The sequence below is a fragment of the Carya illinoinensis genome, chromosome 7 (genome assembly GCF_018687715.1).
Source record: "Carya illinoinensis cultivar Pawnee chromosome 7, C.illinoinensisPawnee_v1, whole genome shotgun sequence".
Classification (NCBI taxonomy): domain Eukaryota; kingdom Viridiplantae; phylum Streptophyta; class Magnoliopsida; order Fagales; family Juglandaceae; genus Carya; species Carya illinoinensis.
Window position 1 is genome coordinate 11183581 of NC_056758.1, and position 21002 is coordinate 11204582.

The 21002-nt window shown below is 33.5% G+C and overlaps 2 protein-coding genes across 4 annotated transcripts; one reads left to right on the forward strand and one right to left on the reverse strand.

The window, feature by feature from the left end:
• Positions 1-1594: 1594 nt before the first annotated feature.
• On the reverse strand, positions 1595-9676 carry LOC122315965 (probable aldo-keto reductase 1). Of its 2 annotated transcripts, none has more exons than XM_043132343.1 (7): positions 9482-9676; positions 4047-4214; positions 3673-3876; positions 3347-3519; positions 2987-3083; positions 2573-2729; positions 1595-1925 (listed from the first exon to the last, which is right to left on the reverse strand). In XM_043132343.1, the coding sequence occupies exons 1-7, from the start codon at positions 9539-9541 to the stop codon at positions 1747-1749; spliced, it is 1038 nt and encodes a 345-aa protein (XP_042988277.1). In that variant the 5' UTR covers positions 9542-9676; the 3' UTR covers positions 1595-1746. The 2 variants fall into 2 exon arrangements, with proteins under 2 accessions (XP_042988277.1, XP_042988275.1); XM_043132341.1 differs by lacking the exon at positions 9482-9676 and adding an exon at positions 8139-8941.
• A 6754-nt stretch (positions 9677-16430) lies between these two features.
• LOC122315967 (probable aldo-keto reductase 1) lies at positions 16431-20962 on the forward strand. Of its 2 annotated transcripts, none has more exons than XM_043132344.1 (7): positions 16431-16624; positions 18152-18319; positions 18491-18694; positions 18850-19022; positions 19099-19195; positions 19496-19649; positions 20623-20962. In XM_043132344.1, the coding sequence occupies exons 1-7, from the start codon at positions 16565-16567 to the stop codon at positions 20799-20801; spliced, it is 1035 nt and encodes a 344-aa protein (XP_042988278.1). In that variant the 5' UTR covers positions 16431-16564; the 3' UTR covers positions 20802-20962. The 2 variants fall into 2 exon arrangements, with proteins under 2 accessions (XP_042988278.1, XP_042988279.1); XM_043132345.1 differs by lacking the exon at positions 20623-20962 and adding an exon at positions 19745-20088.
• Positions 20963-21002: the final 40 nt, after the last annotated feature.

Here is a 21002-nt window from a genome sequence, read left to right on the forward strand (position 1 = left end):
CTGGTTTCCCCTTAAACTGTCACATATAAGATCTTAAACACATCTAGCACTTGGTCTTTAGTTTTCAGTAGAAAACTTTTCTTGAGTGATTATCAATAAAAATAACATGTAAAGTATAATAACATGTAATTAGATACTAAAAATAAGTCTACTGTAAAAATAAAATATAAATTAGTTAAAACTAATATAATATAATAATATGAAATACTATAGTATTATAGCATGTAATTAAACACTAAAAATAATATGTAATACTATAGTATGATAACATGTAATTAGATACTTTAGTATAAGTCTAGTATAAAAAACAAAGTTAGATATATATTAGTATATAAGTAAATTAAGTTGAATTATTTAGTTTTAATTTTTAATTTTTTAAAAAATTTGAAATTTGAAAGTCCACAAAAAATTCTTTTTTAAAATTGGCTAAATATGAAGTTAGAAAAAACTCAAAGTTGAAAGCCCAAAATTGACTCCCTTCGACAAGTCAGAGTCGAAGTCGAATTGGAGTCTACAGAAGAAGTCGAAGTTTGGATTTGAACTCCAACTAAGTCGATGCTCACCTCTAGTATCGCATGTGTGAAAGGCACAAAAAATGATTTTGCACACTTGCTTTCAATCTATATGGAATTTAGGAGGTTATCACAAGCTTCATTCCCATTTGGTTATTTTGGCAATGCATTGCACTTCTCAATATTTTCATTGGCAAGAGGAGAGATGGGCCAAGGCGAGTTGGGACATGTTGTGCAGTCATATGTTGGGCATAGAGGACGAAGAGAGGTTTGGTTAGTAATAGATTGGTTTGAAGCACAAATTAGGGGTAAAAAATTGACTTACTTAGTTCGGTTTTGATACAAAATCAACACCGAACTGACACTTCATTTATCTGCTTATAACTGGCTGATAAAAGGGGAGAAAACCTGTGGGATAGGTTTTGGCCAGTTTTCGATCTGTTGTGAGGCCACAATGAGACACTCACAATTTCATAGTGTCTTTGTCGAGAGATAGAGAGGGCCTTGAAATGACGAAGGGAGGGAGGGGGAATTGATAATACCCTAGAGACGTGCAGTAGTGCGGGGGGCTACTGGGTGGGAGTGGGGTTCGAAGGTTTCAACTTTCAGGAACTAGAAGATTAATCGAGAAGAAGAAGAAGAGTGAGGGGAAGCGAGGGGGTCTATTAAAACCCTAGGTCAACACGACAAACGGCGCCATTTCATATATATATTTTTTTATAACCGTTAGAACCAAAACAATGCCATTTTCTCTACGTATAATATATATATATATATATATATATAATCACCTGGTTCAATGATTCGAACCTGGACCAAATCGGTCGATGTCAGTTTTCACATATTCCTACCATTGACTGACTGATTCTCTGCCGGTTTCAGCCGGTTTTGTACTCCAGCGTCCAGTTCGCATCGTTCATGGCCGGTTTCCTTAGTTCCTATACACCTCTAGCACAAAATGGTGGAGGGAGGGAAATTTGCACCACCCTGTAGAATGTTTGGCCCAGAGGTAACGTGTATTAGCTTCGAACACAAGATCGTCCCTAGCACAATGGTAGAAAGCTCTACTAGGTCGTCATCAATACACACAAAGTTCTGCAAGATCCTTAAAAATAGTGAAGAACAAACGTTTGAAATATCTAATAATAACTTTTGATATAAGATAAACGATACTAATATCATTCTCAAAATGTTCACATAAGCATGCTGCTAACTGAAGTGTAAGTAATGAGGATCATTTCTTTGGTGGAGTGTTGGCAAACTTCCATTCTAAATGATCTGTGTTTGTATAGCTTCTACCACCGGCTACCTCTTCGATGGGTACAACATTAGATATCTCTTTTAGAGCTTCTCCTGTAAGTTTGACCTTAAAAGAGCCAATATTGTTATCCAGGTTCTTCATCTTGGTTGTCCCTAAAAATGTTCAAGGCCAATGTGAATAGTGAGGAACTAAAAGTCAATGTCTCAAGTAGCTTTATTTTTTAAAAGGAGATATAAGCAATCATGCATTAGTATCACAATTCCTGCAGAAATTGCAGTGTAAATTGAGCTCTGGATTGTAAAGTTAAAATTGCAAGGGACCATGAAGGGATCTGGCACATAGGATAATACATCCTGCACAACAGATGCAAAGGGATCTGAAATCTAAAGCTACTGTATTTGTACTAAATGAATATGATTGGAAACTTTCAAATTAGTATTCTAACGTACTTGACGAAAGAGAGAAGAAGATATTGCCGTAAAGCAGAAGTTATAAATACAAATGAATGGACCTAGGCTCTAGCATTCTTCATCCCAACCATGTAATCCAAAAGTTTTTTGGCAGTGGGGGAGAGAAACTAGGAGGGTATAACTGAGAGACAAATATTTCTGTTTACAAAATTGATGAGAAGGGTAATGGAGTAGTTGGGTTTGAGCAAAAAATAGCTACAAATGATCTTGTTCTTAAACTACTTCTTTTTCAGTCACTGCTTCAACCACATCTTTAAGGAATAACCGTCATACAAGCGAACTTTAGACCAATTTAAACTAATCAGGGCTAAAATGTGAAATTCACTCACCAGGTATAGGTACAACATCATCCCCTTGTTCGAGAACCCATGCTATTGCTAGCTGGGCAGGATTGGATTCATGCTTTCTAGCAAGGCTTTCTATCCGAGTATAAATGATCTTGTTCTTGTCCAAATTCTCTCCTTGGTACCGAGGATGATGGTTGGCCTTAAAGAAAAAAGAGCTGGATTCAGTTAAGTGTGGTAATATTTTTGCTCAAAGGCAGAAGTGTTGAAATGCTCTACTATTCTATACCATGGTTCTTAAAATATAGCAAAAAGCATTTACACGAAAAGTTCTTTAAGGAAGAGATTCTTTAAGAAAAAGAATTCATACCATGTGGAATCAAGTGCTTCTAAAGGCAACTGAATAGACATTTTTAAAAGCTAATAAATGGATGGAAAAATATTGGTGAAATTTTATACCAAGCTGCTATTTGTGGGCAAACTTTCCACAACTCCTTTGCCAGCCAAAAAGCCACGACCAAGAGGACTGTATGGAACTATTCCAATTCCAAGTTCCCTGCATGCACAAAAGCATTAAGGCAGTATTGTCATAATTCTAGATAAGATGATTATAATATATTGAAATACAAAATCCACACAAACACACCATCAACACTAGCAATAATCTTATCTATAACTTTCACAATCAACAGATACTGAACAAGTAAGCAGCGCTAGATGGGATTTCTCATATCAAGCATGGATAAACATGTGTTTCAAGTGAAAGCACACGAGACAATTTTCATAAATACTTGAGCTATAGATTGAACAAAACCTTGCCTGCAAAGTGGAATTATCTCTTCCTCGATATCACGAGCCCAGAGTGACCACTCCATTTGTACAGCTGTGATTGGGTGGATAGCATGTGCCCTCCTTATTGTGTCAGGGCTGGCTTCAGATAGACCAATATACTTGACTTTTCCCTCTTCTACCAGTTTCTTAAGTTCACCAATCTACAAACCAATAAGATCCACCTAATGAGTTTTGCCACCTAATGGCTTCAGATAGACCAACATACTTGACGGTTTCAAACTGCAAAACAAAAAATAAGAAGCAAAACCACCCATTACAGGAATCTAACTGGAACAGAGAAAAAACTCACTTACAGTTTCTTCTATAGGTACTTTTGTGTCTACCCTGTGCTGATAATACAGATCAATATATTCCACATCAAGGCGCTTCAAGCTAGCCTCACAGCATGAGCGAACATATTCGGGACTACCATTCACAACCATATCAGAAAATACCAGTCTTTCGATGCCAAATTTGGTGGCTATTTGAATTTTCTCTCTTGGCAATTGTTTCAAGGCCTGGAGGATATATAATTTTTTCAGTTAATGTCACAAAGTTTTATTGTATTCCTCAAATGTTAACAATTTGCTAACAACAGAACAACATAAAAACCCACAAATTTATTTTTTATTTACTACTAAAAATCCTACTTCTTGAGAAGTTAAAAGTAAAAATTGGTAATAAACACCTTCCCAAGCAGAATTTCATTAGTATGAGGCCCGTAAACGTCGGCTGTATCAAAGAAAGTGATTCCCTTACTGAAAGCATACTTTATTACTGAGATTCCATCCTCATCAGAGAGAGGAGAATTGTAGGCTCCACTCAGTCCCATACATCCAAACCCCAACTTTGAGACCTGGGAATAAAAGAACAAAAGAAATAAGAATTCCAAAGAAATGGACAACATTTAGTCAAAATTAATGAACTGGAGTGACAAAACAGCACCAAAAAGTTATTCCAATAAAGAAAACTATTACTTAGAACCTATTCTGCATCTTGAACATTATGAAAGACTAATATCATGATTTCCAAAACTTGCTAGTGACACCAGGATATATATTTTCACATAAATCTACTAATAGTCTTCCATGATTAGAATTTATTTCTGGTGGTCCAAACATATATTGAGGCTCTTGGTGAAGGAGGAGCTGTTCGTTGATTACAGAATTTCAAAAAAAAAAAAAAAAGAACTTAGTGTATGCCCATCAAATACATCCAAATTTCTTGGTACTATTGGATACAGAATAATAAGTACCCTATTAAGGACAGCAACTCCACATGATCTCCTTTGATCACAAGAATGTAAAACGAGACTATTAGGACTTAAAACATTCAATAGTTTGACAATCTCAGTCCGTTTAGCAAAATTTATATCTATATAAATCCATCAACACTACTGCTTTTTCATATCTCTTCCCTGAGGTAGATATAATTAAAGCACCTATCTCGGCCATTGCAGGCTCGTGATTTGACCATAGGAAACATTCTTAAAGATTATGCAACTCTTGCTGCAGCCAGCAGTAGGAAGTTCTTCTTGAGGGGCGAATGAGTTTAGCCAAGACTGGTTTATTTTAACACTTCTCTACAAACTTAAACACAATCTCCTCTGTAACTAAATAACTTCGGATGAAATTGGTTCCTAATTTATAGTGCACTCTTCTATGTCTCCAAATGGATATTCTCATAATAGTTGACTTGTACACACGCTGCACTGTCTACAAGAGACTTAATTTCATAAAAATAACAATACAAAATCCTGATCACTGAAAGGTAACTTGGCAACTCCCAAAATCAGTTTTAATTTTCTTTCCACCCTTTCCTTCATTCAAAGATCTGAGATTTCACATTCAAACTCATGGTTAATGAGTAAACTCATGTCTTCCAAAAGCCAATGGCTAGGGATATCAAACTATCATCAGAACTCAGCCATTCAATGGACATGCACATTTGTACATCCCATGGAAATTGAAATTCTTTCTTGTATTATACATTCCATTTTGTTTCATCATTCAGACTAATTCTGTTTAAGAAAATGAATGTTATTGTTGATGGTACAGGATCAGCTTTCAGATATCAGTGAATGGCATCCATTTGACATTTTTTATGTCAAATGCATGATAGATTGGTCTCAAATTCACTTGGCTACCATTGTTTTAAGAAAGGTAAATTTTGCAGCACATGTTCATGCTGATTTTGGACCAGAAAGAAATACATGTTTACCAACCAGTCCCATCAATTCTTGTGTCACAATGTCATTATCTCACCGTATGGGACACACCACTATTACAATAGAAGAATTTACAATAGAAAAGTAAAACAAAATGGAACAAAATATTATACAAAATGCAGAAAGAAGGATTCACATAGTTTTTCACCATTTGAAACCATTTATATGTATGTGTCTACACGCATTAATATATCATTTTCACAATCACAGACCACCTCAACCAAATAAAAACTTGGAAAGTTTGTCCATCAAAGACCATCTCAACCAGATAAAAAGTGTCAAAAAACTATTCAATACTGCCAGGTCCAATAAATCAAAAATTCCAAGAAGCTAATCACAATATGATCGATAGCAGAATTGTCATCATTAGTCTAAAAAGCTTTCAAAAATTCTTGGGACTTTAGAGTCTCTAACTATGCAGATTGGTATTCAAAGAAGAGATATGTTTTAACTATAAAGAGATCCTATAAAAATAAATCCATAAATTGACATTAAATGGTACGTTAGATTGTATAGATACTTTTATGGTAAGTAAATCTAACGTATGATAAGAGCATTGGCTTTGGTATCTCCATATGCAAATGCAAACACATATTTATACAATTAGACTCTTAATTTGACTGAATTGGATTATGCATATCTAAAATTTTACATCGTTATGAACAGTATTTCAACAACTTTGAAGATGCACTATTCACTCCTCAAATACCATGTTACTAATTTTTTCTCTTTCCTCCCAATCTCTCTCTCACAAACATTTTCTCTTCTCCATCCCTCAACAACATTACAGAACCTTCATATTTGTTTCATTATTATACTATATTATATTTTTTTTATCATTTTATTATATTTTTAATATAATATACAAAATTTATAATTTTTTATTATTATATTTGTATTATTAATGTCAAATGCATGTAGTAGATGCTAATTTTAAAATATATATATAAAAAAATAATATAATAAAAAAATATTTTCTTATTATTTTGATTAAAAAATGTATAATCTAATGTGGGATATTTTTTTTTTTAATGGCAAAGGCAATTTTCAAAATATATGATTTTGCATTTGCATGAAGAGGAACCGATGCTACTGCTCTAGACAAGGGTTATACGTGCCCAGCAGCCCGATGGAGCGGTTAAAGTCATTTTTAGAGAGGATTAGGTTTTTTTAGGCCAATAAGGGAGGATTACCGCCCCGGGCCGTCCAGCTGCCAAACGTCAACACACGCCCCTACAGGATGCTGCTTAGATGCCGATCTACAAACCCACTGGATCGTGGTGCCAGGCAGAGTGGGGCGTAGCTCGCACGCGCGGGACGAAGCTTGGGCTCCCTACGGCGAGTGGACCTCACGCGCCACCACGGGCTACCTTCAGAGGATTATCTCGATCTTTTTTTTGGATCCTCAGGTTTCGGTTGTCAGCTTCCGGGTGGCGGTTTTCCTCCCAGGTTTCTTTTTGAGCCCGGCACGGCCGCTGTTTTGCCAGTAGATTTGTTTTTCGGTTTTTCTTTTATCGGCATCCGGTTTCCCTTTGTTGTTCGCTTTCGGTGTCTGGTTTTTGTGCCCTGCATCGCCAGTGGTTGTGCTTGGTTTTGTGTAGCAGTTGTTGGTGTTGTTGCACGGCTCTGCTGCTGTGTTTTTGATGTTTCTTTGTTCTACCCTTTTCAGGTGGAGTTCACGGTGAGGTGAGGTGCTGTTGGGCGGCCTCAATCTGAGGCAAAGTGCTTAGAGTGGCGGTCGATGCTACGACCGGTGGTCGTACGATCGGCCTTCATTGGGAGGTTTCTGTGGTCCGTACGCAAGATGGGTGCTCGTGTCGTTGGGCTCGTTATGCCGATTGCCTGTGGAGGGTGTGCTGCCGGAGCCCTACCGTGCTCGTGGTTGTGTTTTATTTATGTTTTTATGTTTTTGTTGGTTTCTTGTTTTGTGGGTTTTTTGTTGTTTTTAGTTTTAGTATGGGTCTATCCTATTGAACTATTTGTTCGTGGTGCTTGTCTCTGCATTCTGCCTCCCTGGAGGTTAGAGGAGCTATCTAGTTTCTGATTATACAGAGCGTTTACTTTTTTTTTTTAAAGTCTTAGAAGTTTAAGGCAATGTCCGTCACTTTATGTACGGAAAAGCTCCTGAGCAGTTGCGTTAATTGATTTTATAGTCTGATTCTCCTGACTTATAAGTCACATTTGTAACTTCGTTTACCGAATAAATGCAATAAAACATTTTTCTATAAAAAAAAAAAGAAAAAAAAAAAAGTCATTTTTAGAAAGAGAAACTCTCACTTCTCTCTAAAGATCTAAACAACAAATCCCCAAGCAGGAGGGGGGAGCCTTGGATTCTCCCTCCCTCCCTCCAAGTTTATTTCCTTTCTAGTCTTGTTTACTGTTTCTAGCTTTCATATTTCGTTTGTTATGTTTCGGTGTTAGTAAATAAGGCATCTGGGGGTTGAGCTTATGTGGCTTAATGGCAAGGTGCTTGTCTCTAAGGCTATAGTGCCAGGGTTGAGGGTAAGGAACCAATCTCCTCTGTTTCAGAAACCAGAGAACAGAGTATCCAACCTCTCTGGGTGTGGACCACGGCGTGCGAAATGTTGCGTTGCAACATGGAGAAACACTGGAGACGTGCATGGAGATGGAAAGAAGAGGATGTTTGCCTTGAGCCGTCGTGCATGCATCACGATCCGTCGCTAGCCCTCAGCGATTTCACAGGTTCAATAAGCTTGAAGAAGTATGAGGTGTAGTCCGTTTGGAATCAAATGCGATCTGTGCTTGCGTTGACAGAGGAGCTCACTAGTGCAACCCGTGAGCTTGGAATCAAACTTCAAAACTTGGAACTCAAATGGTGCAGTCCGTGAGTTTCAGTCTTTTGCAACTCTGCGTTCGGCAAAAAGGAGCTCACTGGTGCAGTCCGTTTTGCTACTTACGGGCTTGGAGCTCACAGAGCAGAAGGTGGTGGTGACCCATGGTTTATTGCCGTGCTTGGAATCAAGCCGTGAGATATGGGGGAGAACTGCGCCTGAGTTTTGCAACGGCTGAGCTTTGGGCCTTGGGAGGCAGGGCGCTGAACGGAGAGGGAGCATACGAACGTTGAGTCCCACGGTTGCTTGCTGTAGGAGAACATGGGTGTTTGTCGGGCACTCACAGACAAAAAGATAGTGGGCAGGCGATGTGGGCTAGATGACAACCTGACAGTGGGCAGACGGCGTGGGCTAGATGACAGCGGAAATGATGGGCAAAGTTTGTCCATATTGATAGCCTGTTGGAAGCCATAGTGTTTTTTGAATGTTTGAATGTTTTATCGTCTTATTATAATATTTGTTTTTGTACGTTTTACTTAGTAAAAATAAATAAAAATAAGTTATTGGACTTCGTCCATAATAAGCTTTTCACTCTCCTCCATTAAAAAAGGGGGGTTTTCTCAGGTTATTTTCCCATTCTCCAAAAGAGGTGGGGGTTGGATAAGGAGGTTATTTTCCCATTCTCCAAAGGAGGTGGGGGGTTGGATGTGTTTATCATACCAGTTGAGATGAATATTTTTGTTATTTATAAAATCTTACATTTCAGAAGATTTTGTCATTGAAAAGTTTATTAGAAATTATGACAACATATATCATAAAAAAATTTGTGTAGAGAAATTTTTAATAGATGAGTAGTTTAGCTTGTAATCAAAATTTTCTTCTTGTATTTATTAATAAGCTGTAACTTTCTTCATAAAAAAATTGAAATCTATTTTTTTTTTTTTTAAAAAAATGCTAATGCTCTAAAAAGCTACATAAATTTATAAATCTACTTTTATAAAAATTATTAGATGGCTTTAACAATTCTCAAATGCAAGATACAAGTGGAACATTATTGAACAATAAAATCGGAAAGAGTATGCAAGGACTGAAATCGGGAGTTACCTCAAGACCTTGATTGCCCAGTTTCACCCTTGGAATTTGTACTTCATTTCCTTGTGCCATGTTTTCAGAACTTGTGTTTCTCTCCTCAAGATTTGTGTCTCAAACGTCTGTGTATATATAGAGAGAGGGAGAGAGAGAGAGCGAGAGAGAGCAGGAGTGAAATCACTCCAATTGTTTTTTCTTATCCAGATTCCCTTTCGTCGTTGTTTATGTGTCTTGGCTTTTACTGGGCTCGTTGATTGTGCCAGCACGTGATTAGCACGTCGGGAATTACCTTGTGATCACGTTTCTACCTTGAAATTGTGGCTGATTTTATGCCAGCAAGGGCTGCCACTTTTCAGCCTCTCTTTCGTCATCGACTATGTCATTACCATCTTTTCAATTTTTGTTTTGTGTTTAATTTTCTGTTTTGCTTAAAAAATTTAGCAACTTGGTGTTTCGTTTGTAGCAAAGTTTTAGGCATAAAGAGCGAAGTCCTCCTCGCCAAAACTTAGAAAATGAGTCCGACGATAATACTTAAGAGAAATTTTCAGATTTTTCAAGAGAAAAGAATTCCAAGAAATTTTAAGCTGTTTTAAGCAAAAAATAAAAATAAAAAATATTTTAACTAAACAAAAATTATATAAAAATAAATTATAAATTAACGTGACTTGATATGATATATTAAATTATAATATTATTTTTATTATAAAATAAATCTAACAATCTTATAAAATTATATTTTATAAGTTTACTTTTATATAATTTATTTGTACATGTCACAATTCTAAAAAGCATTCCACATTCCATCTTTGAGAGGAAGTTTCATCTTCCAAATTTCTTTCATCTCTTGGTTAGCATTTATTTTCACGACAAAAAATAAACATACACTAAAATTATTTAAATATATAAAAATAATTGAAATATTTTCTTTTATACAAGTGGGGGATCGATCCCTGGCTGTCACACTGAGAAACCCTAATTTCCACTTGATTAATTCACTAAAAGTTTGTTAAGGTAAACATAAAAAATACATAGAACTATTTTCTACCTTTCTTTGTACAAATTTAATTGGCAATATAGTATAAATGCATAATGTTATATATAGTTCTAAAATATGCAGTCTCTGTGTACTCCTTCTAAAAAATGAGGGGTCGACATGAAAAAAATAATTTTTTCGTGTTGGTAATAGATTTTTGGTACTATTTTTCAAATGAAATATGCAGGAATTACATATTCTAGTACTGTAAATATTATTTTTCAATAAAAATAAACCTACAAATAGAATAAAGAAAACTAAGCAACATACAAGCAAGATCCAAGATTTTTACATGAGAAACCCTCGAATGCAAAGGATAAACCATAGGACCTAGTCTCTAGATCTTCTTAACTAATATTCTAGAGGTGGTTCCAAAAGAGATTGTTTTGCTTCTTGTTCTAATCTCATATCATTAATTCAGGTACACCACTTTCAACAATATCAACTTGTTCTCCTAATACATCTCCCCTATGTTCATCATCCATCACAAGAGAAAGAAATCTAAATCCATATCAATAAAGTTCTTCATTGAAAGACTTAAGACTCGCTTGGATACAAGAATATCTCAGAATATCTATAAATAATAGTAAAATAGTTTGTGAATAGTAGTGAAATAGTTTGAGTTAAGATATTTTATTAGATTTTGAAAAATTAGAGAGAAAATGTTGAATAAAAATATTATAAAATTAAAAGGTTGTTGGAATATAATCTTTTATTATTATTTTTATTTTGAAATTTGAAAAAGTTATAGTGTTTTTTGTGTTTTGTTGGAAAGTTTAAAAAAGTTGTAATGATTAAATAATAATTAGCTAGATGAAAAAGTTTAGATGTGAAATTGAAAAGTGTTTTAAGTTTGAGTAATATTTGAAAATGAAACCTTGCTAAGTTTGGCATTCATAATGAAGCTCACCACCAAGACTTTTGGCATTCATAGTGTAAACATTAAGTGTGAAATAAGTTAAGAATATCACAATTTCTAGTTGGAGAAAATTTATGAAAAGAAATTTTTCGTTGTTTTCCTACAAGACATTAGTTGTGTAACTATTATATTGGATAGGATTTGTTTCTTTGCAAAAATCTAAAGTCCCTTCTCACTAATGTGACCAAGCCTTTTATGCTATAGCTAAGTCAAGATTTCATTCTTAGCAACAATAACGTCCCCATTGATCAACCATGCATCTTTTTTGTAAAAAGTGTTGGTTTTCTTCACGTTGCTAGACTATAAGAAACCTTGCTAATTTTCTACTTTCCACCTCCAATGTGATTATGATAGCCTTCATCATCCAATTTTTTAGTTGAAGTCAAATTAAAATGTATATTAGGATCGAACGTGCTTGTCATATTTGAGAATCAATTTGCACCCAATGCTAGTTTCCAATTGCATGCCTATAATTTCACACTTTTGCTTCATTTCCCATCCTAGCCTAACCAAAATACTAGTAGTATAGTAAGTGAAGAAATCTTTGTGTGCGATAACACAAAAAAAGAAAAAGAAAAAAGAAAAAGATATTGTATCAATTACCTAAGTAAAATTTTGACAAGCAACATTAGCATGAGCATCATTGCAATGAATGAATGCATACCATCAGATGCAACCCCTACAGTTTCTTTTTCTTCTTTCTGTTCTTCACATTTTTCTTTCACCTGTTCCTTTTTTAAAAAGTAAAAGCAGAAAAACTTATGGATAAAAGCACTAGTTACAACATTGACAAGTCAAGGAAAGTCCACTTCAAGAAAAAGGGATAAAATGCTTTTACTATGGTATGCTTGGACATATGAAGAAATAGTGCAAAAAGTAAAAAAAATGAATTGGTGAAAGAAAAAAGGTGAAGAACAGAAATGATGGTACGTAGGGGTTGCATCTGATGGTATGCATTCATTCTTTGCAATGATGTTTATGCTAATGTCGCTTGTCAGAATTTTACTTAGGTAATTGATCCAATACTTTTTTTTTCTTTTTTGTTATCCCATGTAAAGATTTCTTCTCTTCCTATACTAGTAGTGATTTTGGTTAGACTAGGATGGAAAATGAAGCAAAAGTGTGAAATTATAGGCATGCAATTGGAAACCAACATTGGGTGCAAATTAATTCTCAAAGATGACAAGCACAGTTTCTCATATTCTAGCTAGGGGAAGAAAAATCAACACTATTTACTTCAACTAAAAAATTGGATGATGAAGGCTATCATAATCACCTTGGGGGTGGATAGTAGAAACTTAGCAAGGTTTCTCATATTCTAGCCAGGGGAAGAAAAACCAACACTATTTACAAGAAAGATGCAAGGTTGACTAATGAGGACGTTTTTGCTACTAAGAATTAAATCTCCAATTAGCTATGGCACAAAAGGATTGGTTACATTAATGAGAAGTTAGTGAAAAGGGACTTTAGATTCTTGCAAAGAAACAAATCCTACCCAATATAAAAGTTACACAACTAATGTCTTGTGGGAAAGCAACGAAAAATTTATTTTCTCAAACTAGAAATTTTGATATTCTTGACTTATTTTACACTGATGTTTACAGTATGAATGCCAAATGTATTGGTGGTGAACTTTATTATGTTACTTTTATTGATAATGACTCAAGGAAAGTATTGACTTTTCCACTTAAAACTAAAGACTAGGTGCTAGATGTGTTCAAGGTCTTACATGTGAAAGTTGAAAAGGAAATCAGAAGACAATTAAAATGTGCTCGGGCATATAATAATAGTGAGTACAGAGGACTATTTAAAGAGTCTGCAGAAGTCATGGCATATAACTGGAGAAAATAGTTCCCTAGACAACATAGTAGAATGGTGTAATAAAGAAAATTAAGAGAACAATTTGTGAAAGAATCAGATGTATACTTTCTCATGCAAAATTGCTTAATTCCTTTTGGGATGAGTTATGTGGATAACAATTGACTTGGTCAAATTTTCCCTTTTAGTTCCTTTGAATAGTAGCATTCCTAAAAGGGTTTGCCAGTTTGGATAGGGAAAGATATTTCTCGAGCATTTGAGGGTGTTTGGCTATAGGGCTTTTGTTCATATTCCTAATTAATATGAGAGGGTCCAAACTTGATAGCAAATCCAAGCAGTGCATTTCTTGAGTTATGAACTTGAAGAATTTAATTACACATTGTGGAATCTAGTTAAGAAGAAAAATTCAAAGAAACAGAAATATTGTTTTCTTTAAAGATTAAACCATTGAAGATGTGAGTTAGATTAAAATGCCTGAGTCTTTCAATGAAGAACTTGTTGATATGAATTGATTTTTCCTTCTTTTGTGATGCATGATGATTGAAGAATTTGGTTACACATTGTGGGATCCAGTTAAGAAAACACAACAGAAATGTTTTCTTTGAGGATCAAATCATTAAAGATGTAAGTCAGAGTATAAAGCCTAAGTGCCCGTTTGGAAATATAATTATTCTTAATTATTCTCAGATATTTTAAAATATTTCATTTCCAAATATCACTCAAATTTAAAACACTTTTCAATTTCATATCTAAACTTTTTTTATCTAATTATTATCTAATCATTACAATTTTTTCAAACTTTTAAATAAAACACAAAAAATAATATAACTTTTTCAAAAATAAAAATAATATTAAAATATTATATTCAAACAACCTTTTAAATTTACAATATTTTTATTCAATATTTTATATCTCGTTTTGCAAAATCCAATAAAACATTTTAACTTAAAGTATTTCATTACTATTCAAAAACTATTTCACTATTATTTATAGATATTCTAATATATTCTAGTATCCAAGCATGTCTTAAGTCTTTCTACAAAGAACTTGTTGATATGGATTCAGATTTTCTTTCTTTTGTGATGCATGATGAATAGGGCAAGGGGAACGTGTATTAAAAAAAGGGGTAAATTTAGGACTAACATAAAAAAGTTATTTTTTAATAGTGACCCGACTTCTTTTACAGGGACTGTATACTTCAAAATTGTATATAATATTACTCATTTATACTATATTGCCAATTAAATTTGTACAAAGAAAGGTATAAAATATTTCTGTGTATTTTTTATGTTTACCTTAACAAACTTTTAGTGAATTAATCAAGTGGGAATTAAGGTTTCTCAATGTGCCAGTCAGGGTTCCATCCCCCACCTCTTGTATTTCAAAATTTGATGGCTTTTGTAAGTGTAGCGTAATTAAAAGATAATTATTTCTTTCCTTTATTCGACTGCCAAAGCATCATGGTCTAGTGCTAAGAATCTAAGATAATACCGTAATGTTAAAAATCAGGCTTGGATTTCTAATATTGAGAAAATATTTTATTTAGAATGAGAGTTTTGGTTTTTTGACACTTTTAAAAGTACAATAGAGTGCACTGGAATATACGGAAAAACAAAATTGTGAAATTTAATTATTTATATATATATATAAATAATTTTAGTGTATGTTTATATTTTGTCATAGAAATAAAAGATAACCAAGAGATGAAAGAAATTTTGGAAAATGAAACTTCCTCTCAAAGATGGAAAGTGGAATATTTTTTAGAATTGTTATGTACATAAATTAATATGACTTCGTGAGATTGTTAGTTGTATTTTATAATAAAAATAATATTATAATTTGACATATCACATCAAGTTATTTTAATTTGTAATTTACTATATAATTTTTTTGTGATCAAAATATCTTTTAATTTTTTTTAATTTTTCTTGAAACAGCTGGAAATTTCTAGAAATTATTTTTCTTGAAAAATCTGAAAATTTCTCTTCAGTATTTTCTTTATCGTCAGACTCATTTTCTGAGTTTGGACAAAGAAGGACTTCATTGCTAGGGGTGTCAAATCAAGTTAACATGTTATATTTGTATTGTGTTAAAACATATATATTATACTATATAGGTCAACTCTAACTCAACTAGTTAAGTTTATTGTGTCAAAATTTCAAATCCTAATACAACCCATTAATATAATAGATCGTGTAGTGTCAACCCGTTTTGACCTATTAATAAATATTATGAAATATATTAACACAACACAATACGACTAATTTCAAACTTTTTATATAAATGAGTTGAACAGACCTGAAATCAACTCATTTGACTTGATTAAATTTAGTAGAATTTTATATAAATGTTAAAATCACAATATTTATAAAAAAATAAAACGAACTACAAGTTTAAAATTACAATTCAAATAATAAAAATATCAAAATTAAAATTCTAATAATTTTACTTTTAGGTATAAGAGTATAATTATAACTTTAACTTTCTTAACATATCATAACATGTTATAAAGGGTCAACCTGTTTAAATCCAAACTCATTAAAATTAAACTCTAATTTATTATTATTATATCGTGTTCGTATTAGGTTAATAGTTCGTATAACATATATTTAACCCTATTCATCTCATTTTATTTTCAAAAATTGAAAATTTGGTAATGACATCATCGATGACGAAAAGAGAGGCTGAGGCTGAAAAGTGGCAGCCCTTCTCGCTTTACTGAAATCAGCCACAATTTCAAGGTAGAAACGTAGCCACTTACGTCATCACAAGGTATCGGTTCCCTACGAGCTAATCACCTGCGGGCATAAGCAATGATCCCAGAGAGCCAAGACACATAAGCAATGACGAAAGGGAATCTGGATAAGGAAAAACAATTGAAGTGATTTCACAATAAATTATATGTTTTATACACTCATTATTTAATTAAGTACTGTACGAGGAAAAAAGATTCGTGAATTCTGTTTCAAAGTTATTATATACACAACATATTTTCATTATATATTTTATAATAATGTTGTAGGAATGAATATTTTTAACAGATGATGTTATTTTTTATAAGAGATTTTTATAAAAATATTCTTTATTTAAAACATAATTATATAAAATATTATAAAAATATTACTTTTAAAAATCAATTTCCTTATATTACATAGCTAGTATAGCATTATAATTTTATAACGAAACGGAGAAAAGCATCCTACTAATAGTCAGCGGTTTCTGTGATCTCTCACTTCTGCTCTGTCTCTCTCTCTCTCTCTATTATATATAGACGTTTGAGACATGTTGAGACACAAATCTTGAAGAGAGAAACACAAGTTTTGGAAAGATGGCACAAGCAAATGAAGTCCAAATTCCAAGGGTGAAACTGGGCAATCAAGGCCTTGAGGTAACATTTCAGTCCTTGCATACCCTTTTCAATTTTATTTTTCACTTGCATCGGTTCAAGTTGCATTTGAGAAGTGTTAAAAGTCATCTTATTGATAATGTAGATTTACTTACAATAAAATAAAAATAAAAATACCTATACAATCTAAAAGTATTATATAAAATCGTGTTGATTTATAGATTTATTTTATTAGGATCTTTGTGGTTAAAATATATCTCTTCTTGGAATACCAATCTGCATAGTTTGAGACTCTAAAGTCCCAAGGATTTTTGAAAACTTTTTAGACTAATGCTGACAATTCTACTATTGATCAGATTGTGATTAGCTTCTTGGATTTTTTGATTTATTGGAACTGGCAGTATTGAACAGTTTTTGGACACTTTCCAAGTTTTTATTTGTTTGAGTTGGTCTGTGATTGTGAAAATGATATATGCATGCGTGTAGACATACATTTAAACGGTTTCATATGGTGAACAACTATGTGAATCCTTGTTTCTGCATTTTGTATAATGTCTTGTCTCGTTTTGTTTTACTTTTCTATTGTAAAGTCTTCTATTGTACTAGTGGCGTATCGTCCCATACAGAGAGATAATGACATTGTGACACAAGAAATGATGGGACTTGTTGGGAAACATGTATTTCTTTCTGGTCTCAAAATCAGCATAAACATGTGCTGCAAAATTTACTTTTCTAAAAAACAATGGTAGCCAAGGAAGTGAATTTGAGACCAATCTATCATGTATTTGACATAAAAAATGTAAAATGGATGCCATTCACTGATACCTGAAAGCTGATCCTGTATTATCAACAATAACATTCATTTTCTTAAACAGAATTAGTCTGAAGGATGAAACAAAATGCAATGTATAATACAAGAAAGAATTTCAATTTCCATGGGATGTACAAATGTGCATGTCCATTGAATGGCTGAGTTCTGATGATAGTTTGATATCCCTAGCCATTATCTTTTGGAAGACGTGAGTTTACTCATTAACCATGAGTTTGAATGTGAAATCTCGGATCCTTGAATGAAGGAAAGGATGAAAGAAAATTAAATTTGATTTTGGGAGTTGCCAAGTTACCTTTCAGTGATCGGGATTTTGTACTGCTATTATGAAATTAATTCTCTTGTAGACAGTGCAGCGTGTGTACAAGTTAACTATTATGAGAATATCTATTTGGAGACATAGAAGAGTGCACCATAAATTAGGAACCAATTTCATCCGAAGCTATTTAGTTACAGGGGAGATTGTGATTAAGTTTGTAGAGAAGTATTAAAATAAACCGGGCTTGGGATGTTGCTGCAATAATGATTTCTTCTAAACTCATTCGCCCCTCAAGAAGAACTTGCTACTGCTGGCTGCAGCTAGAGTTGCATGGTGTTCAAGATGCAGAATAGTTTCTAAGGAATAGTTTTCTTTATTGGAATAACTTTTTGGTGCTGTTTTGTAACTCCAATTCATTAATTTTGACTAAATGTTGTCCATTTCTTTGTAATTCTTGTTTCTTTTGTTCTTTTATTCCCAGGTCTCAAAGTTGGGGTTTGGATGTATGGGACTGAGTGGAGCTTACAATTCTCCTCTCTCTGATGAGGATGGAATCTCAGTAATAAAGTATGCTTTCAGTAAGGGAATCACTTTCTTTGATACAGCCGACATTTACGGGCCTCATACTAATGAAATTCTGCTTGGGAAGGTGTTTATTACCAATTTTTACTTTTAACTTTTCAAGAAGTTGGATTTTTTAGTAGTAAATAGAAAATAAATTTGTGGTTTTTTATGTTGTTCTGTTGTTAGCAACTTGTTAACATTTGAGGAATACAATAAAACTTTGTGACATTAACTGAAAAAATTATATATCGTCCAGGCCTTGAAACAATTGCCAAGAGAGAAAATTCAAATAGCCACAAAATTTGGCATCGAAAGACTGGTATTTACTGATATGGTCGTGAATGGTAGTCCCGAATATGTTCGCTCATGCTGTGAGGCTAGCTTGAAGCGCCTTGATGTGGAATATATTGATCTGTATTATCAACACAGGGTAGACACAAAAGTACCTATAGAAGAAACTGTAAGTGAGTTTTTTCTCTGTTCCAGTTAGATTCCTGTAATGGGTGGTTTTGCTTCATATTTTTTGTTTTGCAGTTTGAAACGGTCACAAGTATATTGGTCTATCTGAAGCTATTAGGTGGCAAAACTCATTAGGTGCATCTTATTGGTTTGTAGATTGGTGAACTTAAGAAACTAGTTGAAGAGGGAAAAGTCAAGTATATTGGTCTATCTGAAGCCAGCCCTGACACAATAAGGAGGGCACATGCTATACATCCAATCACAGCTCTACAAATGGAGTGGTCTCTCTGGACACGTGATATTGAGGAAGAGATCATTCCACTTTGCAGGTTTGTTCAATTTCTAGCTCAAGTATTTACTAATTATGTTATCCAGAATTATGACTTGATGGTTTTGTGCATGCAGGGAACTTGGAATTGGAATAGTTCCATACAGTCCTCTTGGTCGTGGCTTTTTTGCTGGCAAAGGAGTTGTGGAAAGTTTGGCCACAGATAGCAGCTTGGTATAAATTTCACCACATCCATTTATTAGCTTTTAAAGATGTGTATTCAGTTGCCATTATAAGTACTTGATTCCACTTGGTATTAATTCTTTTTCTTAAAGAATCTCTTCCTTGAAGAACATATCGTGTAAATGCATCAGTTTTCTCTGTTTTTGTAAGTTGTTATATGTCTTTTAGCAATGCTTTGTGCTTTATTTTAAGAACCATACTATACTATAGAGTAGTTGAGGATTTCAACACTTTTTCCTTTGTTAAAAAACATTACCACACTTAACTGAATCCAGCTCTTTTTTCTTGAAGGCCAATCATCCTCGGTTCCAAGGAAAGAATTTGGACAAGAACAAGACCATTTATAGTCAGATAGAAAGCCTTGCTAGAATGCATGAATGCAATCCTGCCCAGCTAGCAATTGCATGGGTTCTCCAACAAGGGGTTGATGTTGTACCTATACCTGGTGAGTTAATTTCACATTTTAGCCCTGACTAGTTTAAATTGGTCTAAAGTTTGCTTTGTCTGATGTTTTTCCCTTTAAAATTGTGGTGAAAACAGAGTGACAGTGAAAAATAAGTAGCTGAAGTTCTATCCAATGCTGTAATGTTGGAAAAGCTGCAAAGTCCATGTCCTCCATTACCCTTCTTATAATTTTGTTAACAGAATATTTGTCTCAGTTATACCCTCATAGTTACTCTCTTCCACTGACAGGAAACTTTGAATTACATGGTTAGGATGAAGAATGCTAGGTCCATTCATTTGTATTTACAACTTCTGGTTTTATGCAATATCTTCTTCTCTTTCATTAAGTACGTTAGAATACTAATTTGCAAGTTTCCAATCATATTCATTTAGTACGCATACAGTAGCTTCAGATTTAAGAACCCTTCGAAAATAACTGTTGTGCGGGATGTATTATTCAATGTGCCAGATCTCTTCACAGTCCCTGGAATTTTTAAGGGCTCGTTTATGAGATGAGAATTTTGTGAAGTTTGAGTTGAGCATTTTTTGGGTTTTGGGAAGGGAAAAAGAAAAAATTGAATAAAAAATATTATAAAATTAAAATATTGTTGTAATATAATTTTATAATATTATTTTTGTTTGGGGAGTCGAAAACATTGAATTATTTTTTATTTTTTCTTTAAAAGTTTGGGAAAGTTATAATGATTAGTTTGAAAAAGTTGTAATGATTATTTTGAAAATTTTGTATTTGGATTATGTTTGTGAAATAGATGAGATGAGATAAAATCAGAATTTTGGTATGAGATCTATTTCCAAACAAACCCTACATCTAGAATCTAGAGCTCAATTTACACTGCGATTTCTGCGAATTGTGGTACAAATGCATGATTGCTTATATCTCCTTTTAAAAAATAAATCTAGTTGGGACATTCACCTACATTTCCTCAATATTAATTGGCCTGGAAATTTTTCAGGGACAACCAAGATCAAGAACTTGGATAACAATATTGGCTCTTTGAAGGTGAAACTTACAGGAGAAGCTCGCAAAGGGATATCTAATGTTGTACCCATTGAAGAGGTAGCCGGTAGCAGAAGCTATACAAACGCGGATCATTTACAATGGAAGTTTGCCAACACTCCCCCAAAGAAATGATCCTCTTTACTTACACTTAATGTATGTTTGCTTGGATAATGTCTTTCTAGTGAATTGAAGTACTAGATTTATGTTAATGACTAATTGTGTAATCCATTCTACACAATTAGCAGCATGCTTAAGTAAACGTTTTGAGAATGATTTTAGCATTGTTTGCCTTATATTACATGTTATTTGATGTTTCAGACATTTGTTCTCACT

What these genes read in the sequence shown, in the direction of transcription:
- LOC122315967 (XM_043132344.1), top strand. Translation starts at nt 16,565, where the DNA reads ATGGCACAAGCAAATGAAGTCCAAATTCCAAGGGTGAAACTGGGCAAT. An exon ending in ATGAAATTCTGCTTGGGAAG is followed by an intron (nt 18,320 to 18,490) that starts GTGTTTATTACC and finishes TATATCGTCCAG; the next exon opens with GCCTTGAAACAATTGCCAAG. An exon ending in TGATGTTGTACCTATACCTG is followed by an intron (nt 19,650 to 20,622) that starts GTGAGTTAATTT and finishes GAAATTTTTCAG; the next exon opens with GGACAACCAAGATCAAGAAC.
- LOC122315965 (XM_043132341.1), bottom strand. Translation starts at nt 8,207, where the DNA reads ATGCACGTCTCCAGTGTTTCTCCATGTTGCAACGCAACATTTCGCACG. An exon ending in ATGAAATTCTGCTTGGGAAG is followed by an intron (nt 3,877 to 4,046) that starts GTGTTTATTACC and finishes TATATCCTCCAG; the next exon opens with GCCTTGAAACAATTGCCAAG. An exon ending in TGCCCACAAATAGCAGCTTG is followed by an intron (nt 2,730 to 2,986) that starts GTATAAAATTTC and finishes TTTTTCTTTAAG; the next exon opens with GCCAACCATCATCCTCGGTA.